The 19513-nt window shown below is 40.9% G+C and overlaps 1 protein-coding gene across 1 annotated transcript in view; it reads left to right on the forward strand.

Moving 5' to 3' along the window:
- EIF2AK3 (eukaryotic translation initiation factor 2 alpha kinase 3) overlaps positions 1-18875 on the forward strand; it is a 43803-nt gene extending 24928 nt beyond the window's left edge. Inside the window, exons 5-17 of the mRNA XM_058803502.1 lie at positions 1790-2024; positions 2274-2436; positions 3311-3448; positions 3997-4119; positions 4645-4865; positions 5232-5344; positions 6404-6526; positions 7728-7877; positions 8903-9671; positions 13556-13723; positions 14258-14359; positions 16567-16629; positions 17670-18875. Coding sequence (XP_058659485.1) covers positions 1790-2024; positions 2274-2436; positions 3311-3448; positions 3997-4119; positions 4645-4865; positions 5232-5344; positions 6404-6526; positions 7728-7877; positions 8903-9671; positions 13556-13723; positions 14258-14359; positions 16567-16629; positions 17670-17846 — 2545 coding nt within the window. The 3' untranslated portion in view covers positions 17847-18875. The remainder of the gene's footprint in view (positions 1-1789; positions 2025-2273; positions 2437-3310; positions 3449-3996; positions 4120-4644; positions 4866-5231; positions 5345-6403; positions 6527-7727; positions 7878-8902; positions 9672-13555; positions 13724-14257; positions 14360-16566; positions 16630-17669) is intronic.
- The last annotated feature ends 638 nt before the right edge of the window (positions 18876-19513 follow it).

A 19513-nucleotide genomic window follows, 5' to 3' on the forward strand; every position in this document is an offset into this window, starting at 1 on the left:
CAACTCTGATATTTATAGAATTCCAAAGGTAACCATGATTGGAGAATGAAATTGCCACCTCTGCAACCACACTGGTCAAACCAACAGTCCATTAATTCTCTCTTCCTCCAGAAAGGGCTGCAAAGCAATCATTATTTACATGAAAAGTGTGTGAGAAGCTCCATTACAAAAATGTAAACATCAGAAGGATTAGAAAAACTTTAGAAGAACAGGGTGACACACCTCAGGAAAGTTTGTCACTGCTGCACTGCACAGGGCAAATGTCACTGTAATGTTTGTTCTAACTGCTGCTTTTGTACAAGAAGAGAGTTTAAAAGTCTTCTTATAATCTACTCACTTCAAGATTCTTTACCTACTAATGGTAACTGTCGCTGGGGAGGGAGGTTATACATGATGCCTTTTCATTTTAAGTTGATATTTTAATCCATTCTTAAATTTATGTTTTCATTCCATAATGTAGGTGGTCTGTTCTTTCTGAGAAACTGATTCAATCTGTGATTTTTCTAACGCTGTCATATTGAAGTTTTAATACATCAAAATTTCTGTAAAATTACAAACACGTATTTTCTGGAAAAAAAACCCAAACCCACTTCAGAAAACAGACTTAAATAGATGGGTTCTGTACATAGATACAAGTAACTGCCCAGCAACATAGTGGAGAATCAGTCATTCCCTGTTCCCCTGCTCCCTCTTCTGTTTGCAGCAGGATGTGACAAGTTGTGAATTTGTAGCCTATCAGAGAGAGCCTAATGAGAACTCAGTAACAGATCAGATGTCTGAGAGGATAAATCTTGGTTTCTGTGTTTCTTGGAGACAGATATTAGCCAGGAGAGGTATGTCAAAACCATAGTATTTAGTCTTGTGTCCCAGAATCCTCCTGTCTTTGTGGTGAGAACCAGAGGTGCTTTCCTGGTGACACGGAATGGGTAGGAAACATCTGGGGTTTAATCCAGAGCAAAAAAAGTTTTGCCTTTAATAAATCAACTGAGTGTATAAAATATGCCAAACTCTTACCATAAGGGTGTAAATTCTTTAAAGAGCCAGTTTGGGTTCCTGGTGGTTGCCAGACTGATAAGAAGCTTTAGGCAACCAAATATACTGTTCAAGAAATATTTACCCCTTCATGCTGTCCAAACATGCCACCCTTTTCCTGTCTGTATCTTTGTAGGTTTATAAGAATTGAAGAGTTTTTTGCTGTGCAAGAAAACTGCTCCTTACACATTTCATTATACATTTGTCTTTTTTTGGTGTTAACCTATGGGACATGAGCAGTCCTGGTTTCAAGGGATCTGTGTTCGGTTGTATGTGGGGTTAAACAAAAAAAATCACAGTCCCTTTTCCAGTTTGAAAAATCTTATGTTTCCAGTTAAATCCACTTAATTAGTGAAGAGAAAAATGGTTTGTTGGAATGCTGCTTCCTAACAGCTTTGTACTTGCTGCTTTCATCAGCTGCAGAATGTTTTCTTAATAGGCAGACCTAGCTCTAGTACTTAATGATTTTAGTTTTCCCCTTCATACACTAAACCTTTAGTGCCATTGGCCCCTGCTTTACCAGTTTTTTTCTCAGTTCACCCATCATGTTGGAGAATATTTCTCAAATATTTGATTTGTGTTCTGGATTAGCACTCCCCTCCTGGTACAGTTTGGTTCATTTGACACTCTGTGAGTTTACTGTGAAAATATGGGCCAAATTCAGGTAATTCAGTTTAGAAATCTTCTGCACAGGGCACTCGGGACTTCCTTGGAATATAAAAGCTGTTTCTACAAAGGTTTTCTCTTTTTCTTTGAGGTGGAATTTCAGTGTTGGTCACTTTGAGCTGCGCTATGTCCCAGATATTGAAACTAGAGCAGGATACATTGAGAGTGATTTTAAATCAGCTATGAACAAAGAAGAAACAAAAATTATTTCAGAGGTGGATGAGCAGGAAGCTATGATGAAAGACACAGTGATAAAGGTCTCTGTGGCTGACTGGAAGGTGATGGCTTTTAACAGACGAGGAGGACATCTGGAATGGGAATACCAGGTAGGGGGAAAGAGAATATTAAATATCACAAAAGTAGATGTTTTGAAGATGCCTTTCATCTTTGGTTTCAGGCACTGTCTTTGTAAAGGAGCACACATCTGCTTGTAATTTTTTAACTGAAGTTCTGACTTTGAGCTGCTGCATCTGTTACAAAAATTTAAACAAGAAATTTAAGCACTTTGGTTTTTATTCTTATTTAATAGCTCATTAATACAAAATTCATTTTCCAATTACCTCTCTCCTCTTCAGTTTTGCACTCCAATTGCTTCTGCATGGCTGCTTAAGGATGGCAAAGTAATTCCAATCAGTCTGTTTGATGACACAAGTTACACAGCAAATAACGAGGTACCAGAGGATGAAGAAGATCTTGTGGAAGCTGCCAGAGGGGCCACAGAATCCAGTGTCTATTTGGGTGAGACACCAAGTGCAGCATTTTCTGTAGTAAACATTACTCATTTCTCTGTTGAGGCTGTAGTAAAGCAAATCTTTTTGTACTGGTAGGTTTCAAACCCATATCTCTTTTCCATCTTGATTCTGAAATGTTTGTTGCTTTGTAGTTTCAGTACATTGGAGATGACTAAAAGTCTTGAAACTTTATAAGACAGGTTGGCAGCTAATAAAACAGCCTTCCTGCCCATTAATTTGTGCACTGATTGCAGTAACATACTGTGAAGAAAATTCAGATAAGATTTTACATGGCTTAGTTTTCATCCAGCTGTCAGGATCCATTGGATGAGGTGTGTGACAGTTTGAAATAGAGTGGCTGCAGAGCCTCCTCCTCAGCTGTCTGTCTCTGGGAGGTAAATGTGCTTTAGTTTCCTAAGACTTGGTTTGCCTTAAGCCTTTTTCTCTAAGTCTTTGCACCTTGTAGCTTTGCAGTTAATGGTTAGAATAACAGATAAAGAATAACACTAGGAAGAAGTTACAGCCTTCCTGGTAGTGGCTGTTTTGTGCAGCATTAACAAGGGTAGGAAGTTTGAATGAGCTCTTACTTCTGCAAATCCCAAACTCATTTATAGCTCTTAAAAATGTCTGGCATTTTCCTGTAGCAACAGCTTTCCAGCAGTATAAGTGAGATGTTCTGAACTCTTGCTTTCCTAGAGCAGAGGGAAAATATTACTTGAATTCATCCAGTTTAGCAATCACAGTCAGTATCTCAGGTTCTCAGAATAAGAAGGAATATTTTCAGAAATGTTGTTAACCACGTGTTTTGACTAGGCAGTTTTATTCCATGGCTGAAGAAAACCAAATCTAAATACTAATACACTTCCCTCTTTATTACTTAGGTATGTTCAGGGGCCAGCTGTATCTTCAATCATCAGTCAGAATTTATGAGAAATTCCCAACCAACCCAAAGGCTCTGGAATCCAGGAATGATAATGCAATTATTCCTCTTCCCAAAATCAAATGGAAACCTTTAATCCGTGAGTAACAATTCAGAGTTGAATTTATTCCCTTAGCTCAGAAAAGACAGGGCATCTTTCTGCTTTCCAGTATGTTTCAAACTAGTCTGATGTTTCCAACTGTAAACTACTTCAGGAGTATCTCTGTGCTTTATTAAGTGTTTATTTTTTTCTAATCAAATGTCAAATATTTAATGTCAGTTTTCTTTTACTATGGATTTGACAGGGTCTTTGTTAGTAATTAAATGTTGGGTCTTTTAAATCAAATTTTTCAGCAAAAAGAGGAAGAAGTTTTTTGCAGTGATGTGAATATGAGTGAATTGACTTGTCAAGGGGGAGAATTACTAAGTAACTGTTACCTTAAAGTACCTTTCTTAATGTTTCCTTCTATGAAATTTACTTCTCATTACCTGATTCCAGAGGCATTTTGTAATATTATGCAATTTGAGTTCTCTTTAAATTAACGTGAGAACAGAATTTTACAAACAACTGACATTTTGTATACTCTGCAGAAATAGCAGTCTGTTCTTGAAATGAAGCTCAGAGAATTTTGTCTTTTCTGTGCTTAGAGTCCCCTTCCAGGACCCCAGTGTTGGTGGGCTCTGATGAGTTTGATAAGTGTCTCAGCAATGACAAGTATTCTCATGAGGAATACAGCAACGGAGCACTCTCAGTTCTGCAGTACCCATATGGTAGGTGAAGTTCCAGACTTTGAAGTGTTTCAAACACCCAGTTTTTATTATCTGGGAATTTCAATAAATGACCATTGGTTAGACCTTAAATATGTGTATTTTAAAAAATATTTAATGAACTAGAAAATTATTGCCCAAAGTAGAGTTTCCAGATTGCATTGTAGGTACGACAGAGTACCAGGAATTGCCACTGGAGAGCTGTTGTGTGTGCTGCTGTTGCCGCTGAGAGTTGTTTGGAGTGGAAGAACCTTGGGAATTACTTTTTCCAGAATTTACTGGCAGTGCTGGAGACTCAGGATGGTTGTCACAAGTTTTCCATATGGAAGATATTCTGATTTAAAGCTAGGGAGACCTGGTTGCTGTCCACAACCGTAATTAACTGAATTTGCTTATGTGCTATTTAAATCATGGAAATAAAAGCACTCCATGTCACATCTGTTGAGGAGACCTGTTAATGAGAAGGCAGGGTTGTTTTGTAGGCACCTGCAGGTAACTCTGTGTTCTCTCTGTGTGTTTTACACACAGATAATGGTTATTACTTACCCTACTACAAGAGGGAGAGAAACAAGCGCAGCAACCAGATCACAGTTCGGTTTTTTGACGACACGAGTTACAAGAACATTCGCAAGAAGGATCCTGTTCTGCTGCTGCACTGGTGGAAGGAGATTGTTGGCACCATTTTGTTCTGTATCGTGGCCACCACCTTCATTGTGCGCAAACTCTTCCACCCCCACCCTTACAGCAGAGTAAGTTTGTGCAGAATCAGAGTAATTTGCAGAGTCAGAGTCATTTTTTTCAGAATCCCAAATACAGAAGGAATTCTTTTAGCTGTTGCTTTCAGTTTGGGCTCTGCAATGAGTAATATTAATAAGTTAATAACTAATGAGATAACCAAATCAAAAGCCTAAATTTATTGTTTGATCTGTGTGTGAAGGCTGCCAGCTGCCACATACAATTTGCTTAACTGCTTCAGCAAGCAGATTAGACTGCTTCTGACGTATCTGGAGATATTTATTTAATGCCATATCTGGGGTACAAACCAGGCTCAGGCACTCAAGGAGTTGATTTTGTTTGTTTGTTTGTTTTGTTCTTGTTTTGGAAATCCTTGTTAGCTGCGGAAGGAGTCTGAAACACAGTGTCAGACTGATTGTAAGTATGAGCCCACTTGTGGAGACATTAAAGACAACAGCTGGAGTGATGCCAAGAACTCTGGATATGTGTCAAGGTGAGGTCTGTTCAACACAACATAAACAGGGTGTTTAATCAGTGTGGCTACTAATGCTGTCTGGAGATAGGAAGAGTAGGTGTTCTTACCTAGGAACTCCCAGTCCTCTGACTTCCCAGGACAATCAGCAACTGGCTCAAAGGACTCTGTGACCCCATTACTCGTGGGAGATTGCAGTTATGATTAGTCTGAGAAATTCCAGAGAGTGAACAGGTTACATGTGATCAGAAGTATTGCTCTCATACTTCTTGCTGATAAGCAGAATGGGAGATTGATCCTTGTAGGTCTTAATCAGTGTTTACTCCATCTGTTCCTGTGTTTATGGTGTAAGGCAGAGAAAGGCAGCTGCAGATGGAAGCAGATGACATCTCATGTACTTTGCAGAATAAACAGTCTAAACTTGAAATAAAACCTTTATTGGTTTTACAAAGGAGTTGGTTAAGACAGAAGGCTTAATAGGGACATGCCATTATGCTCCATAGCAAATGTGACCATTTCCTGTACATTTGTAACTCAATGAATGTAAGAACTGGAGTGTTTAAAATGAGGAAGAGTAAGAAAAGTAGTGATATATAAGAACAGTGATGTTTTGGATGGGATAGTCTGCTGGTTTTGCATTAATTGATTTGTGGTGAGGAGGGAAAAACATCAGAACTAGAAGGACTAGTTGCAGAAACAGTTACTTGGGGTAGGGTTAAAGGCAAATCATGATTTAGAAAATACTCAGCTATAGAAACATGGGCTGTATACTCAGGATCCAGCAGGCATGCAGCCTGGTATTCTGAAAACCTCTCCAGTTTGTCCAGTGCATGCAGAATGGATCCTGCTGGCCTGTGAAAGGCTCTGCATAAATACACAGTTAGCAACTGTCCATTTCACAGATAGGGAATTGCTCACAGTGGGTGAGCTGGGAAAAAGAAGAAATTCTGCACATGTTTTTCCTGTACAAAACTACTTTAGTTGTGGTCATAAATGACTCTGGTTTTCTGTCTGTACTAATGCATTCTTCTCCTCTATCCTCCCTTCTTCTGTCCCTTCCTCACACCCCTCTCTTCCCAGATACCTGACAGATTTTGAACCAATCCAGTGTCTGGGTCGTGGAGGTTTTGGAGTGGTTTTTGAAGCCAGAAATAAAGTAGATGACTGCAACTATGCCATCAAGAGGATCCGATTGCCCAACAGGTACTTGTTGGGAATGGATTTGTTGGGAATGATGAATGAATGGTGGGATCCCATCCTACACAGAGCCATCTGCTCCTGAGCTCATTTCCCAGACCGTTCATTAGGGTGCATGACACCCTTCTAACAGGGGGTGTCTGTGTTGGCACAGAGAATTTGGCATGTGCAGTCCCAGCAGAGCTGACCTGCTTGGCTCAAACACTCCCACTGCAGATCCCTTTGTGGGGATGCTGCTCCACAGGGATTTCCTTGGTGAATGGAGCCTTTGCTAACAGGACCAGTTACTGTAGTGCTGTTAACGTGCTTCTCTCCTTCCTCTCCTTACCTTTCTGCTCCATCTCCTCTTTCTTTTCTCTCTCCCTCACCTCCTTTTTTGACTCCATTTGCCCATTTGTTTCATTTTCTGGTCCCACCACCCCTTCCTTTTCTCTCAGGTCATAGGTGGTCAAGCCATGCTGCTGGATTACCCCACCCAGAGCTTGCAGCACTTCTTTTAGTGGGAGATGGGAGACACTGCTGCTGAAAATCTCAAGTTAGAACAGCCAGAGGGAGGGGGTAAAGCTATGAAATCTAGAATTACTATTTTGTTGAATGTATTAAATAAGCATAACTATTTAAGATTAAAGGTTTTGTTCAGAAACTTAAGGTAGCCAAAATTTGTCTTTTCCAAGAATATTCAAAGCTATTAAATAGAACCATCAGACTTTATTTGATCTTATGAAGAGAGATAAATTCCTTCAGTAAGGCAGGAGGCTGCCTGCTTTCCTGTCCACAGAACAGAAATAGTCCTTATGCAACCTCCTTACCTATTGCCAGTTAAAAAACAAATACTAAGGTATTGCTGTCTGTCTTGTCTGTCAGTGTCTTCTAAATCCCTGTAGAATGTTGCTCTTTAAAATCTTTTTTCTATTCTTGAGAACAGTTAAGAGGAAGATGAATTTCTTCTTGTTTTTGCTGCCTGTAGTTATGTGAAAAGGGAAGACTAAATATTGAGCCATTATGAGCACATTCTGCTGCTCCACGCTTCTAAGCTAAAGGAGTTACTCTGGGGAATTTAAGACACATTTTAGTTTTGATGTGAAAAGCAATGCTGCTGGCCTGGTGTACACTGGGGCAGCTTTGATTAAATTCCTTTGCAGAAAGGTTTGTGCTGTGCTGTTGCATTTTGTGACCATGTCTGTTTTTCTCCTCCCCCAAACCACAGGGAGCTGGCTCGTGAGAAGGTGATGAGGGAGGTCAAGGCTCTGGCGAAGCTCGAGCACCCAGGGATTGTTCGGTATTTCAATGCATGGCTGGAAGCTCCCCCTGAGAGATGGCAGGAAAAGATGGATGAGCAGTGGCTGAAAGATGAAAGGTAACTCATGGGGCTCTTTTTAACAACGAATTTGAGATTGTATGTCAGGAGAACTAGAAAACTGGTAGAGGATGCAGGAGCATGGAGAGACTATCTAGAAGAGAGATGGTTGTTACTTAGCCTGCCAACTTTTCAAATGAGCAGATAAAAATATATCACACTTCGGTATAAAGTTCTTGATTTATGGGTCCTCTCTTGTTTTAAAGTCCTTCTTTCAGCTTAGGAAACATTATGTGGTTCTTAGTTGAGCTTGTGTAGCTGAACCTTGCAGTGTTTGGAAGGTTGGAACATTGCTGCTGTGATTCATTTGCAAACTTTGGCATCTCTGCCTTCTTTGTTCCTTTCTACTGTTTTCTTCCTCTTCATTGACTTGAGTTAAATGGACCTGATACAGTACTCCAAGAATTAAATAAATTTATTTCACTAGAAATACATGAGGGATAATCAGACTGAGGATTTGTGAAGCTTGATATAGAAGTAGGTTAAAAATGGAAAAGTAGATAAAGGAGAGAACGTGAAGAGAGAGGGAAAAGTGGGTGTATGCTGGCATTTACAGAATGAGGCCTAATACAAGACTGCTGGGTGGTTTCATAATAACAACTGAACATGCCTCACAATTTTTAGAATACAGCGACCTTTTTATTTCAGGCATCAAATTAACATTTCACAGCTGTAATTCTTCCAAGGCACTTTAAATAGTCCTTGCAGTGCCTGTTCCAAAGGGCTGGATTTTTTCAAACTGAAGATGAGCCTGATTGCACATTAGGAATCCAGGCAGAAGAACTTGTTAAATATTCCTTTATCAGCACTTTTGTCTCAATGAGAAAACCTTATCCTTGCTAAGACACAGATGCTAAATGCTGGTTATTGGTGATTCCCACATTGGGTAGTCACTCCTTGTTGCAGTGTGATGCAGGTGTCAGGGGTAGCAGTTGTTAAATTCTGGGCTTTCAGAAGTGCATTTCTAGTGAAATGATTGGAATCTACTACAATTTCTCTAGTATTGATCTCTCTTTGCCTTCCAGCACTGATTGGCCACTCAGTTCTCCCAGCCCAATGGATGTCCCATCATTTAAGATCACAACAGAGCCATTTTCAACAGAGGAGCACATTGAAGTTACTGCAGCTTCATCAGAGAGGGTGAGGTCTGTGGGGATACCCTGTGGTCAGTCAGATTCATCTGGAAGCCAGTTTTCTCCTCTGGAGTTTTCTGACACAGACAACAAGGATTTGCAGCACTCAGAAGATCCCCTGTTAAACCTTCAGGACAGTGTCCTTACAGGCTGTGATGTAGAAGACAGCACTATCAACAGTAATGAGCTGGGACACTCCTTGGAAATTTGTCCTTCAGCTGTTCCTGTTGTACATCTGAAGGAAGGGACCTCCTCCTCTATTGTGTTTGAGGATTCTGGCTGTGGAAATGCCTCCAGTAAGGAAGAGAAAGTTGATGTTTCACATAATGAGAGTCCTTCTGAGGATAAAGGGAAAAGTACAAAGGAATCTGATAACAAGAAATCTGCTTCAGGAAGTCCCCTCTCTGTTTCTCCTCCGAGGCCAACGAGTTTAAGCCTGGACCTTTCTAAAAACACTGCAGAAAAAGTGAAGCCCACCTCTCCAAAGGTGTATCTGTACATCCAGATGCAGCTGTGCAGGAAGGAGAACCTCAAAGACTGGATGAGCAGGAGATGCACCATAGAGGAGAGGGAAAGGACAGAGTGTCTGCAGATCTTTCTGCAGATTGCTGAAGCTGTTGACTTCCTGCACAGCAAAGGATTAATGCACAGGGATCTCAAGGTTTGTATCCATAGGTTGCTGTATGTGGGAGGAATGTGGCGCTGCAGGCAAAGCCTGCCAAAATAGCTGACTCCTCTCAGTGACCTCAGCATGGCTGTTAAAAAAGCTGAATTAATGTCTGTTCAATAATCTGGAGGTGCAGTGCTCCAGGAAATAAATATTCATCACTTGTTACTGCAATTAAAGTCTTTGTTACAGCAAGACTTCTTGTACCTGGCACAGATCAGTGGCATTTGTCCTGTGGTATTTTGAATTCATGTTCTTTGTACAGGGTTGTTCAGTGCTGAGCTGTGTGACAAAGCTATTTTGGATCCTGTTCTACTATTTCAAGTGAAGCAGATAATTGGCAGTGTGGAGCTTGCAGTTGGACTTGATCTTAAAAGTCTTTTCCAACCTAAATAATTCTGTGATTCTAATTCTGGTATTTTCCTTCTTTCTATAGCAATGCAGCCTAAAAGGAGCAGTGTAACTCTTGGTTGGAGAAAGTAAAAATTAAGCAATGTTTCTCTGGGATTGAAATGTAAACTGTCCTGGAGCAGAATTGTGAGCCAGTGCCAGCTATGACAGTGAAGCTTTCTGAAGGATTCACAGTATTTTAATGTCTCATAGCATCCACACAGGGAGGGCTGGGAAAGGTGGTTTGCACCTCTGGTGTTTGTTTAGTGCAGCTGAAGTCAGGAGTAACTTCTGCCTTTTCTTTCATTTTGTTCATGGTCCTCTCATGCTAGTGCCTGATTTTGCTGTAACTTAAAGCACTGGAAGTGTCAGTATGTGTTACCAAATAAATAAATTTAACTGAAGAGCCCAGCCAAAGTTAGTTTTATTAGGCCTAGCTCTGAGAAATGGATCCCTTTTGCCAAATGTGGACAGTTATGTTTCTCTCTGCTTGTTTGAGGAGGCATTAGTAGCCCATCTCAGTGGAGTGATTACTGAAATGATTGTGGCTTCTCAGATGGTAATTTGGCATCAGCAGAAGCAAAAGCTAAAAAATGCCATGTCAGAAGTGGCAGGAAAAGGAGGTTCAAATTAAATAATCCCTAAAGGATATGTCAGAGTTAGAAAAACTCTAACAGCCCTTCCAAGTGTTTTCTTTTCCCATCAGCATAAGGCAATTACCTTGAACCATTTATCTGACAAATCTTTAGTGCTTGAGAAACTGACCATAAAAGTAATTAAATCCCTGTACTAATATGTTGCTAGACATGTTAATTAATAACCTTTCTTAACAATACTGTCAGGTGTAGCCCTCTGCAGTCTTCACTGGGCTCACTGTTCAGTAAACCTTATGTAGATCTCCTAAAACTGTATTAGTCTTAATCAGGTGTGGAGTGTTTTGTTGGAACATCTTAAAAGTTCAGTGCTGGCAGCAGTTTGAACAAGAGATTTAATTTTGTTTACTTGGTATAACCAACTTGGAAACAATCTCCCTGGATGAACACCTTCCTCCTTCAGGAAACTTTCTATGCTTGTATAGGTGTTATTCTTGGATCCCAAAGCTTATTTGTCTGTTATGTGTTAATTTGGTCAAAACAACAGCCAAACTATTTATTTAATTATTTTCTCTACTTTTCAGAAGCTCCTAGGAGGAGATCTCATCTAATTTTGTAATTTGTCCAGAGGTTGGTCATGCAGTCCTGAGTTGGTGCCAGCACAATAACCTGCAAAGCTGCTTGGCTTGGCTGCAGGCAGAGCTCAGTGATAGCAGAGGCCAGTTCTTGCTCCCATTGGCACCAACAAAAGCTGGTAGATCTGTGTGAAAATAAATTTCTATAAGGGCAAATTAAAAGATCCAAGAAGTAATCTAAATATGTAAATTACCAGTGCACATTAAAGTGCATTAATTAGGCTCCTGCTAATCAGGGATACTGCAATGACAACATGGCAGGAATTTATGTGGGCAAGTGAAGAGGTCAGAGTTCAAATTCTTTTGAAGAAAATGAAGTGCAGAAACAAAAGTGTGCCTGTCAAGTGAATTTACTGTTATTCCTAGGATAAACTGTCGGTCATGCTTGGCAGCTCAAAAGAAATTATCAGTTTCACAGAACTGCAAGAACAGTCTTGGATACATTTTGCAGCATTAATTGAATTAAACAGAGTATTCCAGATGTATGAGAAGTTTATTCATGTGAAAAAATGAGAATTCTTATTCTGACTGAAGAATATGGAGAGAAATTTCTTTGTGCAGGTGGCAAGATAACCAAACTAGAGGGTGGTTATAGTTGATTGTACTCTGCTTATGATTTAAATCAAAACTGTGTGCTTCTTCCTTAGACTTTTTCTCCTCCCAAATCTGATCTTGATGGTTTCTTTTTGCTGGCATTTTGCAATAGCAGAGAGTCCATTCCCCTTATTTGTAGAAACTATGTGCAAGCCTGTTCAGAGACAGTCAGAGTCCAGCCAGAGAAGTATTAAAATAAACTTTGTTATGAGGAGTTTTTCCCCAGGAAGAAGACAAGTCTTGCCTTGTTTGTAGGAGGAGAATGGAGATCAAGGCAATGGGATAGAAACTCCTAATGGAGATGTTTGTTCCTTGAGCATTAAAATTCTCGTATCAAGACTTCTGATCATGTAGGTGTGCACTGAGGGTGGGTGCTCTGTAAATGCTTCAGCCAGAGCCTGGAGGCACTGTGGATTTACAGGGCAGTGGCTTTTGTGCCCTGAATGCACTGTGACTCCAAAGGGCTGGACACTTGTTACAGGGAAATACAGTGGGGGATAAGACCTGCCTCAGAAGGCACAGGCAGGGTGTGGGCACTGTGGAACTGTTTCTCTAGGGCTTCCCTCAGAAAAGAATCCTTTTCTCTGCCTTGTTTCTTGAGCACTCAGTGTGTTTGTCTTTAACTGAGGAAGTCAGGTGGACTTTGAAATATGGTCCTTTATCTTGTGGGAAAATATTGCCCTCTATCTGTGTGCCTGCTCCTGCTGCAGGGCTGATGTCAGCAGAGCACAGACCATGTTCTCCCAGCCTTGAGGGCGCCCAGGAGCTGAGAGGAGCTTGCCCAGCACCACCTGCTGTACAGCTTGGCCCTGTACATCATCCTGCTGCTTCCTTCCCCTTGCAGGATCAGTCTGTTCTCATCCCCAAACTCTGTATTTGTAACCCACCTGGAGTGGTTTTATTTCAAGGGAATAATCATTCTTTTGGTGGGTGCTGTTCTATCAGGCAGGAAGCAAATTTCTTGAAAAACTGTCTTGGATGTGCACCATTGGCCAAGGGACAGCTCTGTTCCAGCCTCTTTTATCAGTAGGCTAAGCCAGGGATGGAGGTGTGGGCAAACAAGCTAAAGGAGAGTTAAGCCAGATCATCACTATTGCTGCCTCTATGAATTGCAAAGTTCTTAAGCTTCTATCAAAAATAAACTTTTTAGTTCTGTTATGCAAACAGCTGTTCTATGTTAAACTGCACATTACACTGAAAAGCAGACCTTGTTCCCACTGTATCTGTAATTTAACACTGGGATGATGTGCTGTGGGCTGGTTAGTAATACAGCAAACTACTCTAGCATTTAGGGATTAAAATACAAAAGCACAGGAGAAGGAGCTGCAGCGTGTGGTGTGCAAGTGTCAGTGTGGCCTGGATCACTTACCTGTGCTGTTCCCAGCAGTGTTGGCTCTGTGTGTGTTCCTCAGCAGAGCTGTGTGCTGCTGGTGAACCTCTGCTGAGTGACAAGAAATGAGCAGTCTGAGCCTCAGGAAGAGACAGTGGTTAATGCAGGAGAAATTCCTTTTATCTGAATAGTTACAATTCTTAACTGCTGTTCTTCAGCTTTTTAATGATTGTTTTTAGCTTTGACAGCTTTGAGTTAGAACCAAGTGCTATAACCACTGAAACACAGACATCTGTTTGTTACTTACTTTTTCTTTTCACCTCTTTGTTTTCTCAGCCTTCCAATATATTTTTCACAATGGATGACATAGTAAAGGTTGGGGATTTTGGACTGGTGACTGCTATGGACCAAGATGAGGAGGAGGAATCAGTTCTGACCCCAATGCCAGCTTATGCCAGGCACACAGGACAAGTAGGGACCAAACTCTACATGAGCCCAGAACAGGTTTGTGCTCTCTTCTCTCAAGCTGTGCTTGGCAGTGCCCAGAAGAGCCCTGAATTTTTGAGAGCTCTAAGATCAGGCATTCCTAGTAAACCATTGCAATCAAGTCACTTAAATTCTTTCTCATAAAAATAGAGTTTTGAGCTAAATTGAGTTCTAAAATGAATATTTAAATGTATGTATTTGTTATAGCAAAACCAGTGGCTAATTATTCAGACTGAATGCATTCATTTGTCTTGCTTTTAATGCAGTATAGGAAGGTAACTGTAAAAGATTCCACTTAATTGAGGAAGGACACACTCTTGTGCATGAGATTAAGTAAGGTGAAACATTTTGCTCTGCAGCACAGAGGAGCTGAGGATCAGACCCTTGCTCCCTGGTGCTCATGGCTGAAGTTCACCAACGTGCCTGTGCTGCAGCTTCCAGCTCTGCCCAGGGCTGGTGACCTGCCCAGGTGAACTTGCAGGGGTGATGTTTACTTTGTAGATAATTGCATGCAGTACCTTGACTGCCCTGACCCTGACTTTGCCTTCTCAGATCTGTGGCAACACCTATTCTCACAAGGTGGATATCTTCTCTCTGGGACTGATTCTCTTTGAGCTGCTCTACCCCTTCAGCACACAGATGGAGAGGGTCAAGGTATGTGTGGTGTTGGGTTATCTTCAGTTTGAGCATTTGTTTAAAACTGCTCTTTGCTTGGTGAAAGGCTGGCAAGAGGTTCCTGTCCTGTTTTCTTTGGAGAAAAGCCTTGCAGCCAGGAGCACAGCTTCTTTATCAGCCTTGTGCAGACCCCCCGAATCACTGAAAATAAACTGCAGTCTTCCTAATGTGTGTGGTTGAATTGAGGCTTTAATTTCTTTACAAAGCTCCTCTGTTGTGAAGCCAAGAGAAACTATTGAACTACAATATCCAAGAACTCAAGCAATAAATATAGCTTGTGACTTTAAGCCTACCAGCTTGGTTTTCACTCAAGAATTGGAGCCATGCTGTGCATTTTGATTATTTCTTCCTTCATTTGCATCTGCAGTGCTTTTTCCCCCAGAGCACTTGGTGAAAAGTGGCTGTTCCTTTTCCTCTGGTGAGTCTGAGCTGTGAGTCTCACTCAGCTTCAAGCACAATCTTCCCATAGCTGCTGCCATTCATTGCAGCAGATGTGAGTGTGGGATGTTTGATGTGAATTTGGGATGTTTGATGGTGCATTACAGCTCTTGCTTGCTGTTAAAGTGTGAGATCCATCTTGCTCAGGAGCAAGTTCATGGAGAACAGGGGATACAGCCAGAAAGGTCTCTCCTCTGTGACCACCAGTGACCTGTGCAGGAAAGGAAGAGTCATTAAAACTTGTATTTATCATTTGAATGTGCTTGGGGGTGTTACTTTCTCAGGTGAAGATGGAGTGGGTTTAGCAGAGAGTAAGAAACAGCTTGAACAGCAGCCTGACCAAGTGCTTCATCTCTTGCATTCTCTTGATTAAGATGCTCTGGCTTTTAATGGCACAAACAGTACAGTCTAGAGGAGGAATTGGTGTTAATTTGAACCTCTGGCACTGAAATCAGTTTCAATTTCTCTAAATCAGTTTTACTGAAACAAAATACCTGGGGAAGAGCCATCCTGTATTCTCAGATCTCTTGCAGCAGTGATTACAGGCTTTGCCCTTCCAGTTTCTCTCCTAAGAATAGAAGCAAAGCAGATAATCAGAATGAAGCCTAAATTCCATCTAATTCACATTTTTTACTTGAAGAGAGTGTTAAAAGAGTGCCCTGCCTTTCCAGGATTTTCACTGTCATTTCACTCTTTTTGCTAAAAAGGAAATTCCTGCCCTTTCATTGCTGGGTTCTGGAGTTTGGCTGCTTCACTGGCTATTTCTGAGTTGTTACCCTGAGGTTTTCTTTGGCCTCAGTCAAGCATTAGCACTGCTTGCTGAAGCAAAACATGCTCTGCCTGACCAAGTAACCCAGCAAATTCTAGGAATTTGTGACAACTGGCTGGAAAAATCCCCAGAGGTGGAGCGTGAGAGCTGCCTCTGTCTCAAGCTGTGAGCAGTTAGTCAGTAGCAGTGCAATTTATTTCCAAGTGACATGCTGGAGAACAGATCACTAAATGCAGACTGAACTGACAGAAAAGGAGAAAAGTTTCTGAAGCATTTTAATGTCATCAAACTCAGTTCTCTTCACCAGGAGTTTGGCTGTTGCCCATCACTATTAACTGGTCACTTTATATTTCCAGTGGAGTAATAGTGAAATGAATTATGATTTAACTTTAGAATTCTTGTATTTTGTGCTCAAATTTTTGTAAAAGGAGATCCTTCCAGGAAAATTGAAGTGCTAAATGCTGAACATGGGAAAAACACTGTCACTAGATGGAGCCAGTGGCCTTTGTATGAAAGGAGCACAGAAATACCCAACAAAACTGCTGATAAATCTTCTCATTCCTCCTTAAAAGTTTAACAAAGACAGGTGCTTATATTGGTAATGCAGAGACAATAATTTCATGTGTCTTGATACTGGTGAAGGCCATCCTGGAGTTATGGGTGGTACACAGATTTGCTGATTTTGTGCAGCTAAAGTGAGAAAGTTCAGGTTCATGTATCTGACTGATTTAAAACTGCAGAAATCACAATTCTTGTAACACAACTCCTCCCAATGCAGGCTCAATACCTTGGGAAGCAGCTGCTCACCTGTTCAACTAGGTTGTGACTTTCAACCACTAAAGCAACACTTTAAAACAAAGGGTTTTCTTTCCAGCAGGCTCATTTCTTTGCATAATTTGCATGTTTTTGAAGGGTAGGTTGGTATTACTAAGGAATGATATTTTGGAAAAGCTACATGTCGTTCTTCATATTTTTGCAGACTTTAAGTGATGTTCGAAATTTGAATTTTCCACCATTGTTCACTCAGAAATATGCACAAGAGGTAGGTACAGCTGATGTGTTAATTACAGCCTTTTCATTAATAATTGTAGCTTTTTTCCTTTGCTTTCCAGTTGCTTTGTAGGTGAAAATGGAGAAACCAGGTAGCTTTCATGTTATTAAGGTGCATTTCCCTATCCCAGTACTTCTCTGCATTTCAAAGCTATAACATTGCAATAATGGGCACGATGACACTCCTGTCACAGTGTTCCTCCAGGAATACATTTTTACCTGGCTTCCCTTTGTCACTTACAGCCATTCATTTCACATACATCCTGTCATGGTTTCCTGCAACAAATCCATATTCCCAGAGAGAAAATGCAAAGCTTCAGACAGGTAAAGGAGAGGCTCTAGGTAGCACCATGGCTGGATGGGATCCCCTCCAGAACTGGACCTCCCAGGAGGGAAATCCCCATGAGTAAATTGTGCTGTGTTCTCATTAGTCAGGTCTGTAAAGTGATGTGGTGGCAGGTGAAGAGGAGGTGATGTCCAAAATCTCCCCAGTAAAAAGCTGAGGTGCTTTCAGATGTTCAGGGTAGCTTCAGACCAGTGGCCAAATGAGACCAGCCTTTCCTGCTTTACAGCTGAAAGCTGCCTGGGAGAAGGGGCTGTGCTGTGCTCAGCTGGAGCAGGACACTAATTCTGATTAAATTTGAAACAAATATTCAGACTACTTGTACATTTAAAGGAAAAATTCTAATTTGCCACGAGAGAAATTCAGTGTCGCTAAATATGTGATGGCTAAACATGAATCTAAAAATTACATGTAAATTATGTATCATATATTTAACTTTGATTGCAAATAATGTGAAGTTTTTTATAACCCTATTAAACCTTGACTCCGATGACAGTAAAGACACTTTTAAGAGATGCACAGTGATACATTTTAAAATATTTAGTGCACATCTACCTACTGAGCCAAATAACACCCAAATAACTCAAAAAGCAGCTGGGGTTATTTTCCACTACTTCACACAGCCAGGACATAAAATGAAGAGGAGTTTATGGATTGGTTCATGTCATTTGTGTTGTCTTTTCTTTCAGTACACCATGGTGAAGGACATGCTCTCTCCAAGTCCCACTGAACGCCCAGAGGCTGCAGCAATCATAGAAAATCCTGTCTTTGAAGACTTGGAGCTGCCCCCCAAGCCCGTGCTCAGGCAGAGGTCACGGACAATGAGCCTATCAGGAAATAAACATTCCAGACAACCAAGCAAATAACTATCCTCAGGATCACTTCTTCCACTCGGCAGGTTTCACAGGGATTGTTCAGCAGAAGGATCCTATGATGCAGAATGTTTATCTTGGGAATAGTTTACTTCAGCTTTTTTTGCCATGTTTAATGTATAAGACATGTTGGACAGATTTCTGTTTACTTTGACAGCCAAGGAAGCCCAGTAACCAAACCTTTCACATTCCATTTTCCTTACCTTTTCTCTCCTAAGCGAACAGGTCCAGCTGCTGTGCTTGCCAATGTTGTGCTCCATTATCCTTTTTTTGGGGGGTTTCTTGGGTTTTTTTGAAGCTTGTAAATGTCAGCTTGCTGGGTGAGTGAGAGATCTGTAACATGTAAATAGAATTAAAATACTGTATTTTTATAGAGCAAATTACAGTCTCTAAGCCTAGTGAGTGTCTATCCGGGTCACTTGCTCTTTGGTGAAATGAAGATGATTTTGAAATTAACTTTGACTCCATTTTTGTCCCTGGTGGGTAAACTGGGAATCTGCACTATTTTTAAAGCAAAAAAAATACCACAGTTGTACATATTGTCACTGTCCATAGCCTGTCATTAGAGGAAATCATTTCATACTTCTGCACTACAGTAGATCTTAGGGAATGCATCTTACACGGATGAAGCTGTAGAGAAGGAAAAGGAGCTTTTTGCCATTAAATGGGGGTTTTATAGGCAGTGGTTGGAAGAGCCATAGTCAAAATTATGTACAAAAATGTTGTGATTCTGAAAATTTAAACCTAATGAAGTCATACATGTCGTATGTAATCTTGTAGATTTGTACTTTTTAAAAAAATCAACTGGTAGGCATTTGTGTAATCTGCTAATTTAACTGCCTAATGCCATGCTTTTATTTCTCACTGTAAATATGTTAATTTTTATTTATAAAATACAGAATCAATCCATTTGGGTTGGTGGTGTACAGGATGCACTTGTTGTAATTGTTGAGTGCATTGAATTACTGTGACTTCTTTCAAGTCTAAATGATTTAATAAACTTTTTTTATTTATAAGACAAAATAGTAGTTGCTTCTGTTGGAAGCCTGCATCCGTGTGTGCTGCAGGTGGCAGCCCTGTGCAGTGGGAACAGGATGGGCTCTGCATTCCTGAAACTTCTTTGCTTCCCTGTCTCACACTGGCCACAGCGTGTGTGATGACGCAAAACCCAATGTGCTGCTTGGAAGGGAGACAGGATCTGGAGAAAAAAGGGAATTGAGCTCCAGACTGGGTGAATTATGGATGCAATTGCTCACCAGAGAGGGGAGAAGGGATAATTCTTATGCTGTTACAGCTGGTCTTGTACAATTTTATTTTTCTCTTTTACAGACTTAAATCTGTTAAAGTGTCTGAGCTCAGTTTCCTAAAAAGATAATGGACTCAAATCCTCCTGGGGATTACTGTGCTGTGGTGTGACACTGTGACAGCAATCAAACCAGCTGACACCCTGCAGCTTTGTGATAAGGCAGAAGTGGATTACAATGATTGTCTTCCACATCCTCTTGGATAACTCTGCCAGATACTGGCTCGTCCAGGTGAAACCAGAATGCTGCAGTGAGTGTCTGATCAGGAACAGAATTTGTGTTTAGCTGGGTTACAGCAGGAGAGTTAAAGGTGTCCCTGCTTGCATCAGCAGCACAGTGAAATGGCCACGTGTGGAG

Source organism: Ammospiza caudacuta, chromosome 4, assembly GCF_027887145.1.
Source record: "Ammospiza caudacuta isolate bAmmCau1 chromosome 4, bAmmCau1.pri, whole genome shotgun sequence".
Classification (NCBI taxonomy): domain Eukaryota; kingdom Metazoa; phylum Chordata; class Aves; order Passeriformes; family Passerellidae; genus Ammospiza; species Ammospiza caudacuta.